This window comes from Rhamphochromis sp. 'chilingali' (genome assembly GCF_963969265.1).
Source record: "Rhamphochromis sp. 'chilingali' genome assembly, chromosome: 12".
Classification (NCBI taxonomy): Eukaryota; Metazoa; Chordata; class Actinopteri; order Cichliformes; family Cichlidae; genus Rhamphochromis; species Rhamphochromis sp. 'chilingali'.
Window position 1 is genome coordinate 4938548 of NC_137939.1, and position 14065 is coordinate 4952612.

The 14065-nt window shown below is 42.8% G+C and overlaps 1 protein-coding gene across 2 annotated transcripts; it reads right to left on the reverse strand.

Moving 5' to 3' along the window:
• Window positions 1-8474: 8474 nt before the first annotated feature.
• On the reverse strand, window positions 8475-10173 carry her9 (hairy-related 9). 2 transcript variants are annotated; one of them, XM_080900051.1, is made up of 4 exons: window positions 9820-10173; window positions 9544-9639; window positions 9352-9439; window positions 8475-9242 (listed from the first exon to the last, which is right to left on the reverse strand). In XM_080900051.1, exons 1-4 carry the CDS (start codon window positions 9925-9927, stop codon window positions 8662-8664), a joined length of 873 nt encoding a protein of 290 aa, XP_080756177.1. In that variant the 5' UTR covers window positions 9928-10173; the 3' UTR covers window positions 8475-8661. The 2 variants fall into 2 exon arrangements, with proteins under 2 accessions (XP_080756177.1, XP_080756176.1); XM_080900050.1 differs by having other exon boundaries at window positions 8475-9245.
• Window positions 10174-14065: the final 3892 nt, after the last annotated feature.

Here is a 14065-nt window from a genome sequence, read left to right on the forward strand (position 1 = left end):
ATAGATATATATTTCATATACTCTATTCCCTTTATACCTACTGAGGCTATTTTAATGATAAAAGGCAGAAGGTCCTTGGTTTGAACCTGCTGGACAGGCGCTACCTGTCTGTGTGGAGTATGTCTGTTCTCCATATGTCTGCATGTCTTTCTTCTCTCCAGAGGCATGTGCGGTTGGCTGATTGTAAATTGGCCATATAGGTGCAAATGCAATGTAATGGATGCTTGTCTGTCTCTTTGTGTTAGCTTTGCAGTGGCCTGGAGACCTGCAGACCTGTTCACTGAGCAACCTCTTGACCTCTTGGTCACATGCGTGCCTGCACGCAGCCCGACACCCTTGAGTGCAGGATTTTTATCGGTTCAAAGAGCAAGGCTTTAAAACTAGAGGTGACAAAGCCTTCGCAGCAGAGCCCTGAGGTGATGCAAGAAGTTGCTGCTTTGCTGTTTTTAGCTGCTTCTTGTCCTGTGCAGTAATTTTGAACTTAATTATTAAAGTTACTTGCTTTGTTACTCGTGTAAATGAGGACAGCTGCATACATACAAACACTAGCTGAAGAAATTCACCAAGATTCTGCTGCCTGTATCACGGTCTACACTCATATAGGTGCATGTGGAAAAACAGATGACTAAAATGGCAAAACCTAAGTCTCAAGTAAACATCCCAAGTAAAGAAGAAGGCAGGGAGGCATGAAAGGAGGGGGAGATGCATGGCCAGACGTTCATGGAGGGAGGGACTCCTTCATGAATGGCTATGACTAAGAATAACATGCTAAACAGTGCCTCGTGTGTGTGTGCGTGTGCTTGCCCTGTGGTAATCTTATCACGGGTGTATTCATCATGAGGCGCAGTCTCTTCAGCTCTGGAGAGGAGGACGGGGCTAGAGATGAGTGGTCAGACTGGACGGGTGATCCATCTAAGAGCAATCACCATCAGCAGACAGAAAGACACAAGACGGCTGCAAAGGCACTGTTTACCTTCTGTCAGTCCGTTGTTAAGTACCACTAAAAAGCTGTTTGCTATATCAGCAGAGATAAGAGCATGACAGTGGGGTAACTGATGTCTGCAGGGGAGTTTCAAAGTGATGAAAGATTAGGTGGTTTAAAATTTCCATCTATATCAGTCACTTTTTTCCCCCCCTTTAACCTGATTTCAAACTCTCTGTGTGCCCTGCTGTTGTGTTATGTTAGGGTGGCGTAATTCTGTATTCTGTGTGTCCACTTTTTACTTTTAAAGTGTGTTTATATGGGCATGCATACTTTGTACAGTGCTTTGTTCAATTAAACTGTGTTTAACACACAGTTAAATGATTAAAACTTACTGTTTTAAAATAGTCAATTGACATGATTTTATTGTTCTCCTACCATGAATACTTTGTCCACTGTTTATATATAAAAAAACTGATATATACTTTTTAAAAAACAAAAATTACTCAAAATTGATGAGCTGTAAGTTTGCTTATGTACCCAGAGCCAGAATGCTCAGAATGATTTACTCCCTTAAATGATTAAAAAGGAACCTGACAGGTTGCAGAACACCTTGAAGTCTTAAGCTGGTTGTTTTTCGAACATCTCCATTTTATATTTGCATTACGTCCCCCAGAACCCTTTTGTGCATTATAAAGATTCATTATAAAGATTTTTTTTATGGTAATTAAAACTGCCTCAGTTGCAGTTATCACGTCTCTTTAATGATTTTTGTCTTCTTTGGGTTTTTTGATTTTGAAATCTGTGACGTGAAAGAACCATGATTCTGCGTGTGCGTGTGTGTGTGTGTGTGTGTGTGTGTGTGTGTGTGTGTGTGTGTGTGTGTGTGTGTGTGTGTGTGTGTGTGCCCAGCTGTATTCTCTGCTCTCTTTGCCATTCTTTTAGTGCATTTGTTTGCAGTGAGCCCATCCACTTATTGACACTTGTCTTCCCTGCCTCTTGCATGACAATCCGGGCAATAAAACCACGAGTGGAGCACACACTGTTCAACAGTTACCATAAGAACAACAAGAGCAAGGAGGATGAGTGTTTACCTTCCCAGGGCATGAAAAGAGGAGGAGAGGAAAGAAGAAGAAGAAGAAAAAGACTATGGGCTCATCTTGTAACTCTAACCCCATACCACATGTGGCAGAAAGACACAAAGACACAAAAAAACTATACACTTAAGAGCTACACTGCAATATTAGTGTCTGCTAGACATTTTCATTAAAATCTATGAGATAAAACTTAACTGAAAAGAAAGGTGGGGTTGGGAGGAGCAAGTGGACGTACTGGCACAATAAAAGATCAAAGTGAATTTTAAAAAGTAAGATAAACTTTTTAAAACCTGGTGACATCTGCTTTAAGGATTTAGCCCAATATCCACAGACACAGACGCACACGAACACAAAGGATAGCCCACATGAGATGGGACCAGACACCAGGACATCCTGTTTAGGGGACAATGCCTGCCCTTCTCCCTCTCTACAGTGCTAAAGTGATAATACTCTTGCAACAGTGTGGCTGTCACCACCTAGCTTAACCAGGCTCTAGAGAAGACCGCAGGTCTCGGCACAGTGGGATAGCCGGTCAGGAAAGGAAAATTTTCAACACATCCCAGAGTAGAATATCCTTTTGTCAAGCATGCTTGTATTCCACTTGCTAAATATAAACCAGGAAGTGAGAGTTTCCTTGATCTTCTGGTAATTCTCCAGTAGGAAAATATGTTGTAGGATGCTAACCTTGCATTTTCAGTAACATAAAGAGACACTGAGTAACTTGGAGAGCTAAACAGTAAAAATAAACTTTCAAGTTTTAATCCCGAAGTATAAAAATCTTTTTTTTAAATAATGAAATTGCTAAAAAAAAAATCCCACTGACACAAAACATGTGCAGTTTCCAAGGTTTTTTATTAACAGGGATGGAAATTTGGAAAAAGTGAGCCCCTTGAAAGAAGATGTCAACGCTCTCAAGTTAAGGATAAACACAGTTTTTCTTTAAATTCTCATTTATTTTCTCAATATTATGGCAATACAGTCAGATCAATTAGAACCTAAAAGGACACATTTATGTTTTAGGAAGGTGCACAACTAAAAAGGCCGTGGCAAAAAGATAAATATATCTTAGCGCGTGATCAGTAAATCCTGTCACTTTGTGAAAAAGACTGACCAGTGAGAGAGTAATAAAATACTCACAGAGGAGTGCAAACTGATAACATCAGTGCGTCTTGTCTCTTACAAGTAGTTGGCACCGTTGACCAACATCAGTGACCAACAGTGTCTGTAAACATATATGTGTTGCATTTATCTTGCACGAGCCTCGAGTGAAATAGGTCAAAGGCTGTTTCTCACAGTCATCCAACCCCACAAAGCAAATGCATATGCTTAAACACCACTGTCGCCCACTACCACACACTCGCGCACACACACACACACACACACACACACACACACACACACACACACACACACACACACACACACACACACACACACACACACACACACACACACAAGGAAAGGAAGAGGACAAATTGTGCTCCCACACAAACAACAGCGGCAGACAGAGGTATCCTCTACAGACATATGGGTCAGACCTGTGCAGGCTCTTCTCAGGTGTTAAACTGGGTACAAGTCGGGGCATGCAGTGAGCCACTAGGTGAGTCACACACAGCTGTGCATCACTGACTTGAGAGGACATTTAGTTAGTTTGCATTTGTTTCCTAGAGACTTAATCTAACCGTAACCAGAACTACAACTTGCCTAATCCTAACCTTAGCCTAACCCTAAAGCATTTCTTCACCCCAAAATGCAATGACATGCTTTTATTCTACACATGAGAAGAAGCTTCACATTATGTGACAGTGCAACCAGATTTCAGTCCCCACAACTGAGCAATGTCTGGACCCCCCCCCCCCCACACACACACACACACTTCTATCCAGGTTTCAAACACTAGGTGGCGATATTGAGTTATAATCTTCTATTGATTCTTAATAAAATTGTATAGAAATAGAATAGTATAGAATAGAATTCATCAATAAAATTAACCACAGATGTAAACACAAAATACACAACCTATCTTGCAAGGTCTCCATCATGAAACATTCATCTGCATCATCATAAATAGACTGCAACATAATATTTCGGTTTTCATTACAAAAAAAAAAGGTTTTGTTGTCTAAAAAAAAGAAAAGAAATTAAAATATATTAAATATTATTAAATAGACAATTGAGTCAATTAAAATTCTAATTGTCATGTTTAACTTGGACAATTGAGCGTTCATATTTCTTTATCTTTAAATTAAGCTGAGTTAAACTGAGGTGGGACCATATAATTTAGTTACCACACATCATTAGACTCGGTGTTAGTCAAGAAAACAAGCTCTTGATGGGAGCTGCTCTGGAGCTCCTTAACATGATTGCATCTTCAAACTGTTTCATTTTAATATCTCATACATTAGTTGATCATCTCTGAGATTAGTGTTTCTGAACCAGAGCAAAAATAGAGCAACAGCTGTCAAAGCTGTAGAGCAAAGACAAGGATTACCCCGCCTCAGCAGATTTAAAAAAACAAACAAAACAACAACAACAAAAAACATAAATAAAATTTGTCCACTTTTGAAGACGGGGCTTCTTCACCTAGGAGTCTGCGGGGTGACCTCTAACCCTGTCAAGAGGACTTTCTCTTGTGGAATTTGCACCAGTGGCAAAGGCTGTAAGCCAAAGGCCTCATGCTGTGAAACTGAAGAAGCTGCTGAAAAGCCAAACCTGGCTTCAGAAATACGTTCTGTAGACAAGCGGTGAGGATCAACGGAGCCCACGCGGCACCCAGACCCTGTGATATTTGATCAGGCTGGACATGTCCTGTTGCGTCTGCACACCCTGCCTCACCTTCTCTGTCTGCTCGCACCCAACACCTCACACCCAGTCCCAGGGATAAGTGCTCCCTTACTATAAATACATGGACAGGATGGAAGCTTGAGGGAGCCAAAAAAGACCAGGCAGGGGGGAGGAGGTAGGCAAGTATGGACAAAACTTAAAAGACTGAACACTTGATAAAGTACTAAGTAATTAAATTTGAGGTCAAACTTTAAAACACACGCATTCTATCAGCTTAACTCGGAGCTGCTTCATGCATCATCTGCACTGAAATAAAAACACCTGCAAGTGTGTCCATTTTGTACTTTCACAGTTTCAGTGTCTTTTTTCAACATCCCCACCCCTCTAAATCTGTCGTTCTCCTCTCCCTGTACAACCCTCTGTGATTCTCAAGAAAACAGGTGCAAAGAGGAGTGTCCGCACACACACACATGCACAGACACAGACAAACATACACTTACACATACACACAGTTCATGCCTGATACAGCCCCTCCTTTCAAAACCTGTGACCAAAGCATGCAGAACATTTCCCTATGTCCTCCTTGCAGCAGTGTCTTCAGCTGAAGGAGCAAATATAGACTGTCCTCTATCTATCTATCTATCTATCTATCTATCTATCTATCTATCTATCTATCTATCTATCTATCTATCTATCTATCTATCTATCTATCTATCTATCTATCTATCTATCTATCTATCTATCTATCTATCTATCTATCTATCTATCTATCTATCTATCTATCTATCTATCTATTTTCTGAGAGCTTTCCTAGCTCTCTATTATTTTAAAGTATGTGCGGAGAGAAGAATTTAAGGTAAGCTGAGTGCTGCATCCCTGTATGGAGGCTAAGGCTGCAATTGCATACAAAAAGCACCGAGCTCTGCCTAAGCAACACAAACAATTGGATTTGGAGGGAAAGGTGCTGATAAAAAAATTTGGCGCCAACTTGTGCGCATGTTATCCGCCATTCAGTCGCTAATGAGAATGATAATTTGTGGGCTCCTCTGATGACCCCCTACCCCCTCTTCAATAGTGACTTCTCCCTAGGGACTTGATTGCTCAGGTCCCCGAGGGACATCCAGCCCTCTGTAGGAATCCTTTTCTCGACGGATTCCCTCCTGTTTCGTTTTGTACACAGATGATGATCCAAACTCAACAGCATGGGACTTATACATTTGTTAGGCAATAAACCATGTACGCACGTTTAAGCAGTTCATATCTGGATGCAGACTAATAACCATAGGTGGGCTACCTCTTTCTGTGGACACCTCTGCGTCAGCTGTTCATATTTTTGTTGTTGTTGTTGTTGTTTTAAGAAACATTTACATTTTGCCACCGTCTCTATAAGCCTATTGTGTTTACCTTAAAGCAGCTGCTGTTGGGTAATTCAAAGCAAACAGTGAATATAGGATTTCTTTATCTTCCTTCCTAACTCCCAGCCTGTCCACAGAGGCAGCTTTAACCTGATTTGCAAACAGTTTAAAAAAGGTTGCCATGAAAATATGACGGACTCAGTTAACTTCTCTTGGGAGTATGTAGCCTAACAGCTGGATCCGAGTTCCCTCCCTTTAATCCCTCATGTTTACACCGGACCAGGCGCCCTTCTTGGCGGCCACGCGTGTGTGTATGTTCGCCTCCTCACCTCCGCAGAGCGGCTGCACGACCCGGCCTGCCAGCGGGGATTTACTGACTGGCGCTGTGCCCGGCCGCAGGCAGACTAGTTCGCTCGGTTCTCACGACCTCAGCTACACAAAGGCATCTCTGAACTATGAACTATGAACAGACACGAAGGCAGTAGGAACAACCGCAGAACCCACACATGCTGCCAACTGGTGTTTCAGTATGCCTCCTCGCAGAAAGAAGCTGCTTGAGGATCACAGGCAGTGGGGTTTCAGTATGCCATGTACTGCCGGTGTCATCTGCAGGGCACTGCCACTTCAGGGGGGGGGGGGGTGAAAGTGAGAACGCAAGTACACGAATCGACAAAGCAGTCCAACTGTAAAGGGGAGATTAAAACCAGGAGTTGTGACTACAAGGTATCACTGAAAAACACCCGTTAGAGGTCACGTAGGCAGTGCCACGGAACTGTGAAGAGATTCTATAAACAACATCACTTTATTTCTATTTCTTCACATGTTTTTAGTCTCGGAGCCTAAAACAGCTGCTTTTGGTTGGAAGGTATGAGCCCTAAAAGTTTAAATAACCCATTACGCGTAAAACTTTACGAACATAGATATTTTTCTATATTTGCGCACGCGTCTTAAATGAATGAAGCACTACAAATGTTTATTTTGCATGTGTTGGCGGCCAGGGCAGATAAAACACTTTAAACCCGTCTTACTTTTGCCCTGTGCCAGTCATGCACAGCTAAGGCGCGCCGGTGGAGTATTAAATGTTGAGGGGTTTTGACCGGGCTGTAACCTAATCCCAAGTACAGGGGCCCGCTGACTGCAAGTGGCTGACACACGGCTTGCACCATGCCGGTCGACACAGAAACACTGCCCTCAGTTCCGGACCCCACTAACTGGAGGAAGATATGTTTTCACCCAGGAGTAAACAGAAAGTGGGAAAAGGAAAGGGAGACCACTGTTACGCAGAATCTTCGCAGGGCGCTGTGCGGAAAAGTCACCTAAGCAGATGTAGGCCGCAGACTGGAAATAAAAACAAGGCAGTTTAAATGATTGTGTGTCAGCGCGTGGGATGGGGGATCGTAATCAGGTTACAATATTCCACAACCTGCAGTTTTATTTGTCTTCCAGTTCCACGACTTCCGCCAAGGTCCCCTGCCCTGAAAGCGAAGTCTAACCAAGTTCCCTCCATTCCGCTTGGAGTGGAATCGAACAATTGATCCACAAAAGAAAGCGAGGATCCTTCCATATTCTCCTTTCACTGAAGCAATCTGTTAGTGACATTAACCCCTGAGCGCATTTCCCAGGCTCTTGAATAGGGTTTGAGACTTTTTAAAGCTCCCGCTGCATACAGGATGAGACCCTTTTCAAACTTTTAATTACCTTTGTAGCAGCAGAAAAATACACCCTTATTGTCCCCGGGACCATTCTTTAGTGGGCCAGATGTAAGGAGCTCCCGCCAAACTGGTGACAAGGTGGCCACTTTCAACCTGTGGTAGCTTAACTGATGCAGGGGTTTACACTGTGAACATGAATATTAAAATATATTGTTTACCCCCTGATTTATCCTTAACTCTAACCACAGTTTGATCCTCGATATGACTTTTACGCGTTAAATAGAAGTTTTACGCATGGCGTGTGACATAATAGAGGCGCATACGGATACTTCATAAAATTAATTAATGACGTGATAGAAGCAGGCTGAAGACGAGACATAATTTCTGAAACCTCATTTATTAAAACAGTGGGTGAACACCCAACTTCTTCTCAAACACAAAACAACAAAGAATATAAAACACAGCTTTGGTATAACAATCAATGACACCTCTATACAAAACTAAACCTTTTCATAAAAAGTACTTCATCATAACAAAAAAAAACAAAGAAAGAAAGAAAATCCTATAAATCTTCCATCTGCATGTTTACCACGGACATCCAAATGTTGGAATCAACAATAAATTATATATATAGATATACTTATAAAAACATGCGCCATTAGAGGCAGCACCTGTTCCATAAAACGAAACAACATGAACTAGTGGGAGGGGGTATTAAGTGGTTAGAGTTACCATCCCATAGCGGAAAAGTCACAGGTTCAACCCCCGTAACGTTGTGTGCAGTCACTTAAAAGTCTAAATTGAAAAAGTAATGCGAACTGGATTGAAGTGCAGTCTCTGGTCCCTTTAAGCTACCACGGCCGCCACACAGGCTCGCTGCTCTCGGAGCCGGTGCTGACCCCCACTGGGCTGACCGCCTGGGACCCTCCGGAGAAGGACGTCATGCCATGAACAGGAGATGCTGCAGTGGGTGCTGAGCTGCCGTGCACCGGGCTGGCGTTAACCGCAACAGGCACTCCTGCGTTTGCGTAAAGGGGGATGACAGGGGCCGTGGTGGAGGTAAAGGCCGGGTTGGGGATCAAAAAAGCAAACTGTCCATCTGTTGCGGGCACCAGCTGGAACCCACCAAAGACCTTGGGGGACACGGCCTCAGCGGGACTGAGCTTGGGGCCCATTGCGGCCCCGCTGATGGGCAGAGTGGATGGAAGCTGCACATGCAGGGGCTGGGCCAGGTGTGCCTGCTGAGACGGGGACTGCTGCTGGTAGTTCATAGACATCATCTGGCTCAAGCAGTTGGATAGATGGTTGAGGAGCCTCGACCTCACCTCAGAATTCACCCCCTCTGAGGTGGAGAGAAAGCGGGTGACCTCGTTCATGCATTCGTTGAATCCGGCTCTGTATTTGCTCAGGACCGTGGCGTCAGCTGAGAGCGCTGCTGGTCGGAAGAGGGAGGACGCGATATTAGTAACTTATAAGCAGCTTTGAGACTCTTTCCAAAAGTCGTGACTTTACGACCCACTTTTGTTATTATATCAACTTACCGCTCATCTGTACGCGCTGCAGGTTCCTCAAGTGCTTCACTGTCATCTCCAGGATGTCTGCTTTTTCCAGCTTGGAGTGTCTGGAGCTCTGTGGAAAGGAATAGGAATATTTAAAACCAACTCATTATCTACGAATAAGAATAATACAAATATTTCATTACAAAAAAGTTTCTAGGATAATTTTGAACTTACATCTTTTTTAAGCGCGTCCAGGATGAGCGTCTTGAGCTGACCCAGGCTTTCGTTAATTCTGGCTCTCCTGCGTTTTTCCATGATGGGCTTTGAAGACTGCAAATAAAAAAAGAAATTCTTAAGTAAATATTTTATTTACTAATCGCATATACGGATTTGCACGACTGCACGGTGATGTCATATCTCTAACATCTCGTAACTAAAGGACAAACTTGTACAAATATTCCTCACTTGAGGAGAATCCCCTCCGTTCTTTTAAAACATTAAATTACTTACTTTTCTGTGCTCGCTGGCGTTTTTTGGCTTGTCCGGTGTGTGCGATCCGTTTGCAGGTGCGCCGGCAATAGGGGATGCCGTCTGCTTTTCCATAGTGTCAGCTGGCATTGTTGATTAAACCAGGTAAAACAAAAAGGCGTGAAAAAGTAAATCCTTACTGCGAGCTCACGTATAAAAGGAGAGAGAAAAAAAATCACTCGGGGCCACTGCAGAATATAAAATAAGATATATGCCTGACAACCGAGTCCCACGGACGAGTCTGCCTTGTGCCGCTTGTTATCACTGAACTGTCTTGTGAGTACGGTGCGTGCGGTGCGCCGCTCAAAGCCACTTTCCACTTCTGTAGCTGACACACGCCGCAGCGCTACTTATACCCGGCTCGCGTGCTCCCAGTTCGTGTGAAACCCTCTCTGCATTCTTTCCCACACTCGCTTTCAGCCAATAGCAGAGAGGACTCACCCATTGGGCGCGGGGCAGACCGCTGATTGGACAACACCCCCGCGGGCCGTCAGTCACGCGCTGCTCAATCAGCCCTGCAGAGACAAACAACAAAGCGGGGCTAGCGGCAGCGGCCCGGCCGGCCTGTGAAGTGATAAGGGAGGCAGGGAGGGAGGAGGTGGGGGTATTTGCTTCCAACTTTACTCCGTCAAAAAATGTTGTAGTGCTTGTGTGTAGCTAAGTGTGTGCTTATGTGTGTTTGTGTGAGCGATATGAATGGAGAGTCTATACACAAAACTTTACTGGGCAGACCTTCCTTTGACGTGTTTTCCCCCGGCAGCGATAACAATCAGTACGGGTTATTAAAATATTTGACGCTACATTGTTTTGATGCCGTGAATTAATTCATGCCTGTTTTAGAGGAATATAGTCTGCTTGGTGGTGACTGTATCCCCAGTAAATGCAGAGCAGAATACTTTTTTCTACCCCCGACACACACATTTTAAACTTCAGAACAAATTTACACTCTTATTTTAAAACTCCTCTCTGCCTCCGAGGAGGAGAAGACGTCTGTAACGACACGCGAAGCGGTTTGCAGCAGCACGCACCAAGCCAATGGCGTGCGGTCACTTTATGCAAATAACGCGGAGGGCTCTCTGATTGGCTGTCTGAACAGCTTCACGTCAATCATGCCGGCGCGGGAGCCAGCTCAAAGAGGTGGCGGTGGTGGAGGAAGAGAAGGAGGGGGGTGGCACATCTGTCCGCGTGCCATCCGCGCACGGTGTCTTCCCGTCTTCACGGAGCACGCGCCAGAACTCGCAGATTAGAGCTTGCAGACCAAGAAGGGATTGGCAATATGAAAACGTTATATTTAACACGAATAGAACAAAATAGAATAGAGTAGTTTCGGAAGATATTTAAACTGCAATAATAAATACTCGTGCTTGCAGCTCTGATCTTTCGGTGGAGCCTCTAATAATTGCACCAATAATCATATATTCAGTTTAAAGTACATACGTACTTGTAGTGGACAAATCACAGATAGTCACAATTTCTTTTAAAATAAAATAAAGTCGCTCCAGCCAGACGTTTATGTCGACACAGAATAAGAAAACCTGGGAATCTGTGCGGATCTATTCAGTTTGTGAGGCCATTAAAACACACGAACACCTTTCGTGTACATTTGTGTATGGACAAGGACGTCCTTTCGCTTAAAGCTGCTTGGACTTTGTGCAGGAGAAGGGCGCCATCTAGCGATTGATTTGTAAAAGTTAAAAGTTAATTTACTTCGAAAAATAAAATAAAGTAGACCAAAGTTTAGGCTTTGTAAAGAATCGAGACATAAAGGCTTAACTATATTTACAGTGTAGTGTAAGCATCGGTTTTTACATGATTGTAGTTCTAGTGCGTCCCTTACATGAGATGCACCCACTGTAGTTTCCACGTGGCCGTGCTCTGCAGTGACGTCCTTTTTTAATTGGATTTCCTTTTCCTAAGAGTCCTCAGAAAAAAGAGTTTCTGATATGTGTGTGTTTTTAAATGTAAACTGTATGAGAACAAGTTTATGCAGTAAGGCAAGGATCACAGTCTTGAGATGACCACAAGGTGGCACAGCTCTGTTTAAACTTGCACCAAATATAAGGCTATTAGTCACTTAATTTATTTTAAATAAATAAAGAGAGTAATAGATTAAAGGAAACATATTACTTATGCCTAGAAAATATATTTATAGTATTAATATAAGATATACACACATTCATATTGAGACATCTAAAATATTTACATTTAATTCATGTTCAAGTTTGTTTCTCTACTTGTTCTTGTTGCCAGTAATAGAGGAGAATAGGGTGTTACACAGTAAAGGAGAAATAAAACAACTTTAGTTGGAGTGTTTCTCTCATTGCAAACATTATTTATTTGAAATGGACTAAGCAGACATCCACATAGTGTAAAACAAAGGTTTTTACAGCCTTGGACCTTCATATGATTAAAAAAATATATAAGTAAGATAAGTGTTTAAATCTCAGGAAATAAAATCAACATAAGTTATCAGTAAATATTTGAGACTTACACAGAGCATGTGCAAGTCATCCTTCGATAAATGAATATGTTAACTTTATATATGCTAAAAGCATTTAATTTTTTTCTTTTTACATAATAACAAGTAAGATTTGAAACTGATCAAATCCAAACCCCACACAGACAAAGCAACAGTTTTTGGTTACCCCACATGGATCTGCAGCCGGGACACAAATTAAAACTCAAACCACCAGATTTCCATGTTAAGCCAGTGGGCGCACTGCAACAAAAGGAGCATTACCAGCTCTAAGGAGGCGAAGATGTCATAGTAATCTTAAAACTGACGACAAAGTCTGGGGTCCTCTTTTGGCCGGCATCGTATTGAAACAGGCCAAATGTAATAAAACTTTGCTAAGCCGCGCATCAGTTCAGTGTATCAGCCATTGTTCAGGGTTTCATGGCCCCCTCACCCATGGGTGAGCTGTGCTGAGGCATGCTGGACATTTGTTTGCCCAGGATACTGAGTCTCAAGGGCCAGCTGTGTGTGCTTGGGTTCACGTTGGCTTTATTTGCTTTCGGATCGGCCCAAATGAAGCAGATCTAATTCTGCTCAGCTCCACAGGGATTACTTTGACTACTCCCTGCAGCAGAGGAGTTAATGGGATTTTGCTGTAATAATTCTGTACAGGTGAAATAGCACCTGTTGAACCTGATCTGGAGTCAGAAAAGGCCTCATAATTTTGATCCATCAATAATTCTCTCTCTTCATTCCTGCATTTCAAAGATCTGGACCCAGACAACAAAGAGAACAAAAATTCCCCTTCAACTCAAAGAAACTTTTCGAGTGACTTCATCACAAGAGCATCGTTAAAAGCTCATGCCGACATCGCCGGCCTGAGGAATGCAGAGAAGAGAAACGGCAGCCTTTAGTAAATGATCAACATTCGCCAGACGAGAGAGTACTTGCTTTTTGACTTAGCTTTATGAGGCGGCGGTCTGCAAGAGGAGATGTCGGGGGAGATGAAAGGGCCCAGAAGGAGGGAGAAGCTGTGTTTGCAGATTTAGCAGAGTTCAGTAGTCTGTTGTCCAGTCTTGCTGAATGCTCAGCAGCTCCTTTTGACCACTGCCTGCTTAATTTGTTGTTGTACAATAGGTCTGTGCACTTCTCCAAATCCATGTGCAGAATGCAGAAGGAGAGTCAATTATATCTGTATTAGCTGCTGTCGGCCTGGCAATCCCTTTATACACACTTCCCAATCAAGTGCTGGTAGATGTGTTTACCGCAGTGACTCCCCAACACTGAGCAGCTACAATGGCTTTTTGGGTGGCTGTGTTTTGTTTCAGATGCAGTGACCGATTTGGAGCAGAAAAGCAACAACTAAACATGTGGAATCATTACTTTGGTTTATGACCAATGTTCCCTCTAATTTTTCACGTGTCTGAGCGAACACACAAACTCCCTGAGCGGTCCCTTGGGCCACTGTGAGCAACAGCAGACATGTGCACTGTGGTCACGCCAGCATTGAATCCATCCAAGTTACATGGTTTATTAAAATAATCAAATTACAGCAATTACATTTATGTTAGACTACTTTTAATTAACTGCTTTAGCCCACCTACAATGAAAATTTAAAAAAAAATCTTGTTCATGACCTGTGTAGTATGTTAACACTATTGGAAGTAAAAAATAACTTGAACTCCAATATTGAAAACACAACTTTCTTTCTTTTCTTCTCTCTCTCTCTTTTTTTTTTTATAAAGCTCTGACTTGTATTATGAGTCTGTGGTC

What these genes read in the sequence shown, in the direction of transcription:
- her9 (XM_080900050.1), bottom strand. Translation starts at nt 9,927, where the DNA reads ATGCCAGCTGACACTATGGAAAAGCAGACGGCATCCCCTATTGCCGGC. An exon ending in ACGCCAGCGAGCACAGAAAA is followed by an intron (nt 9,640 to 9,819) that starts GTAAGTAATTTA and finishes TTTTATTTGCAG; the next exon opens with TCTTCAAAGCCCATCATGGA. An exon ending in GCAGCGCGTACAGATGAGCG is followed by an intron (nt 9,246 to 9,351) that starts GTAAGTTGATAT and finishes TCTTCCGACCAG; the next exon opens with CAGCGCTCTCAGCTGACGCC.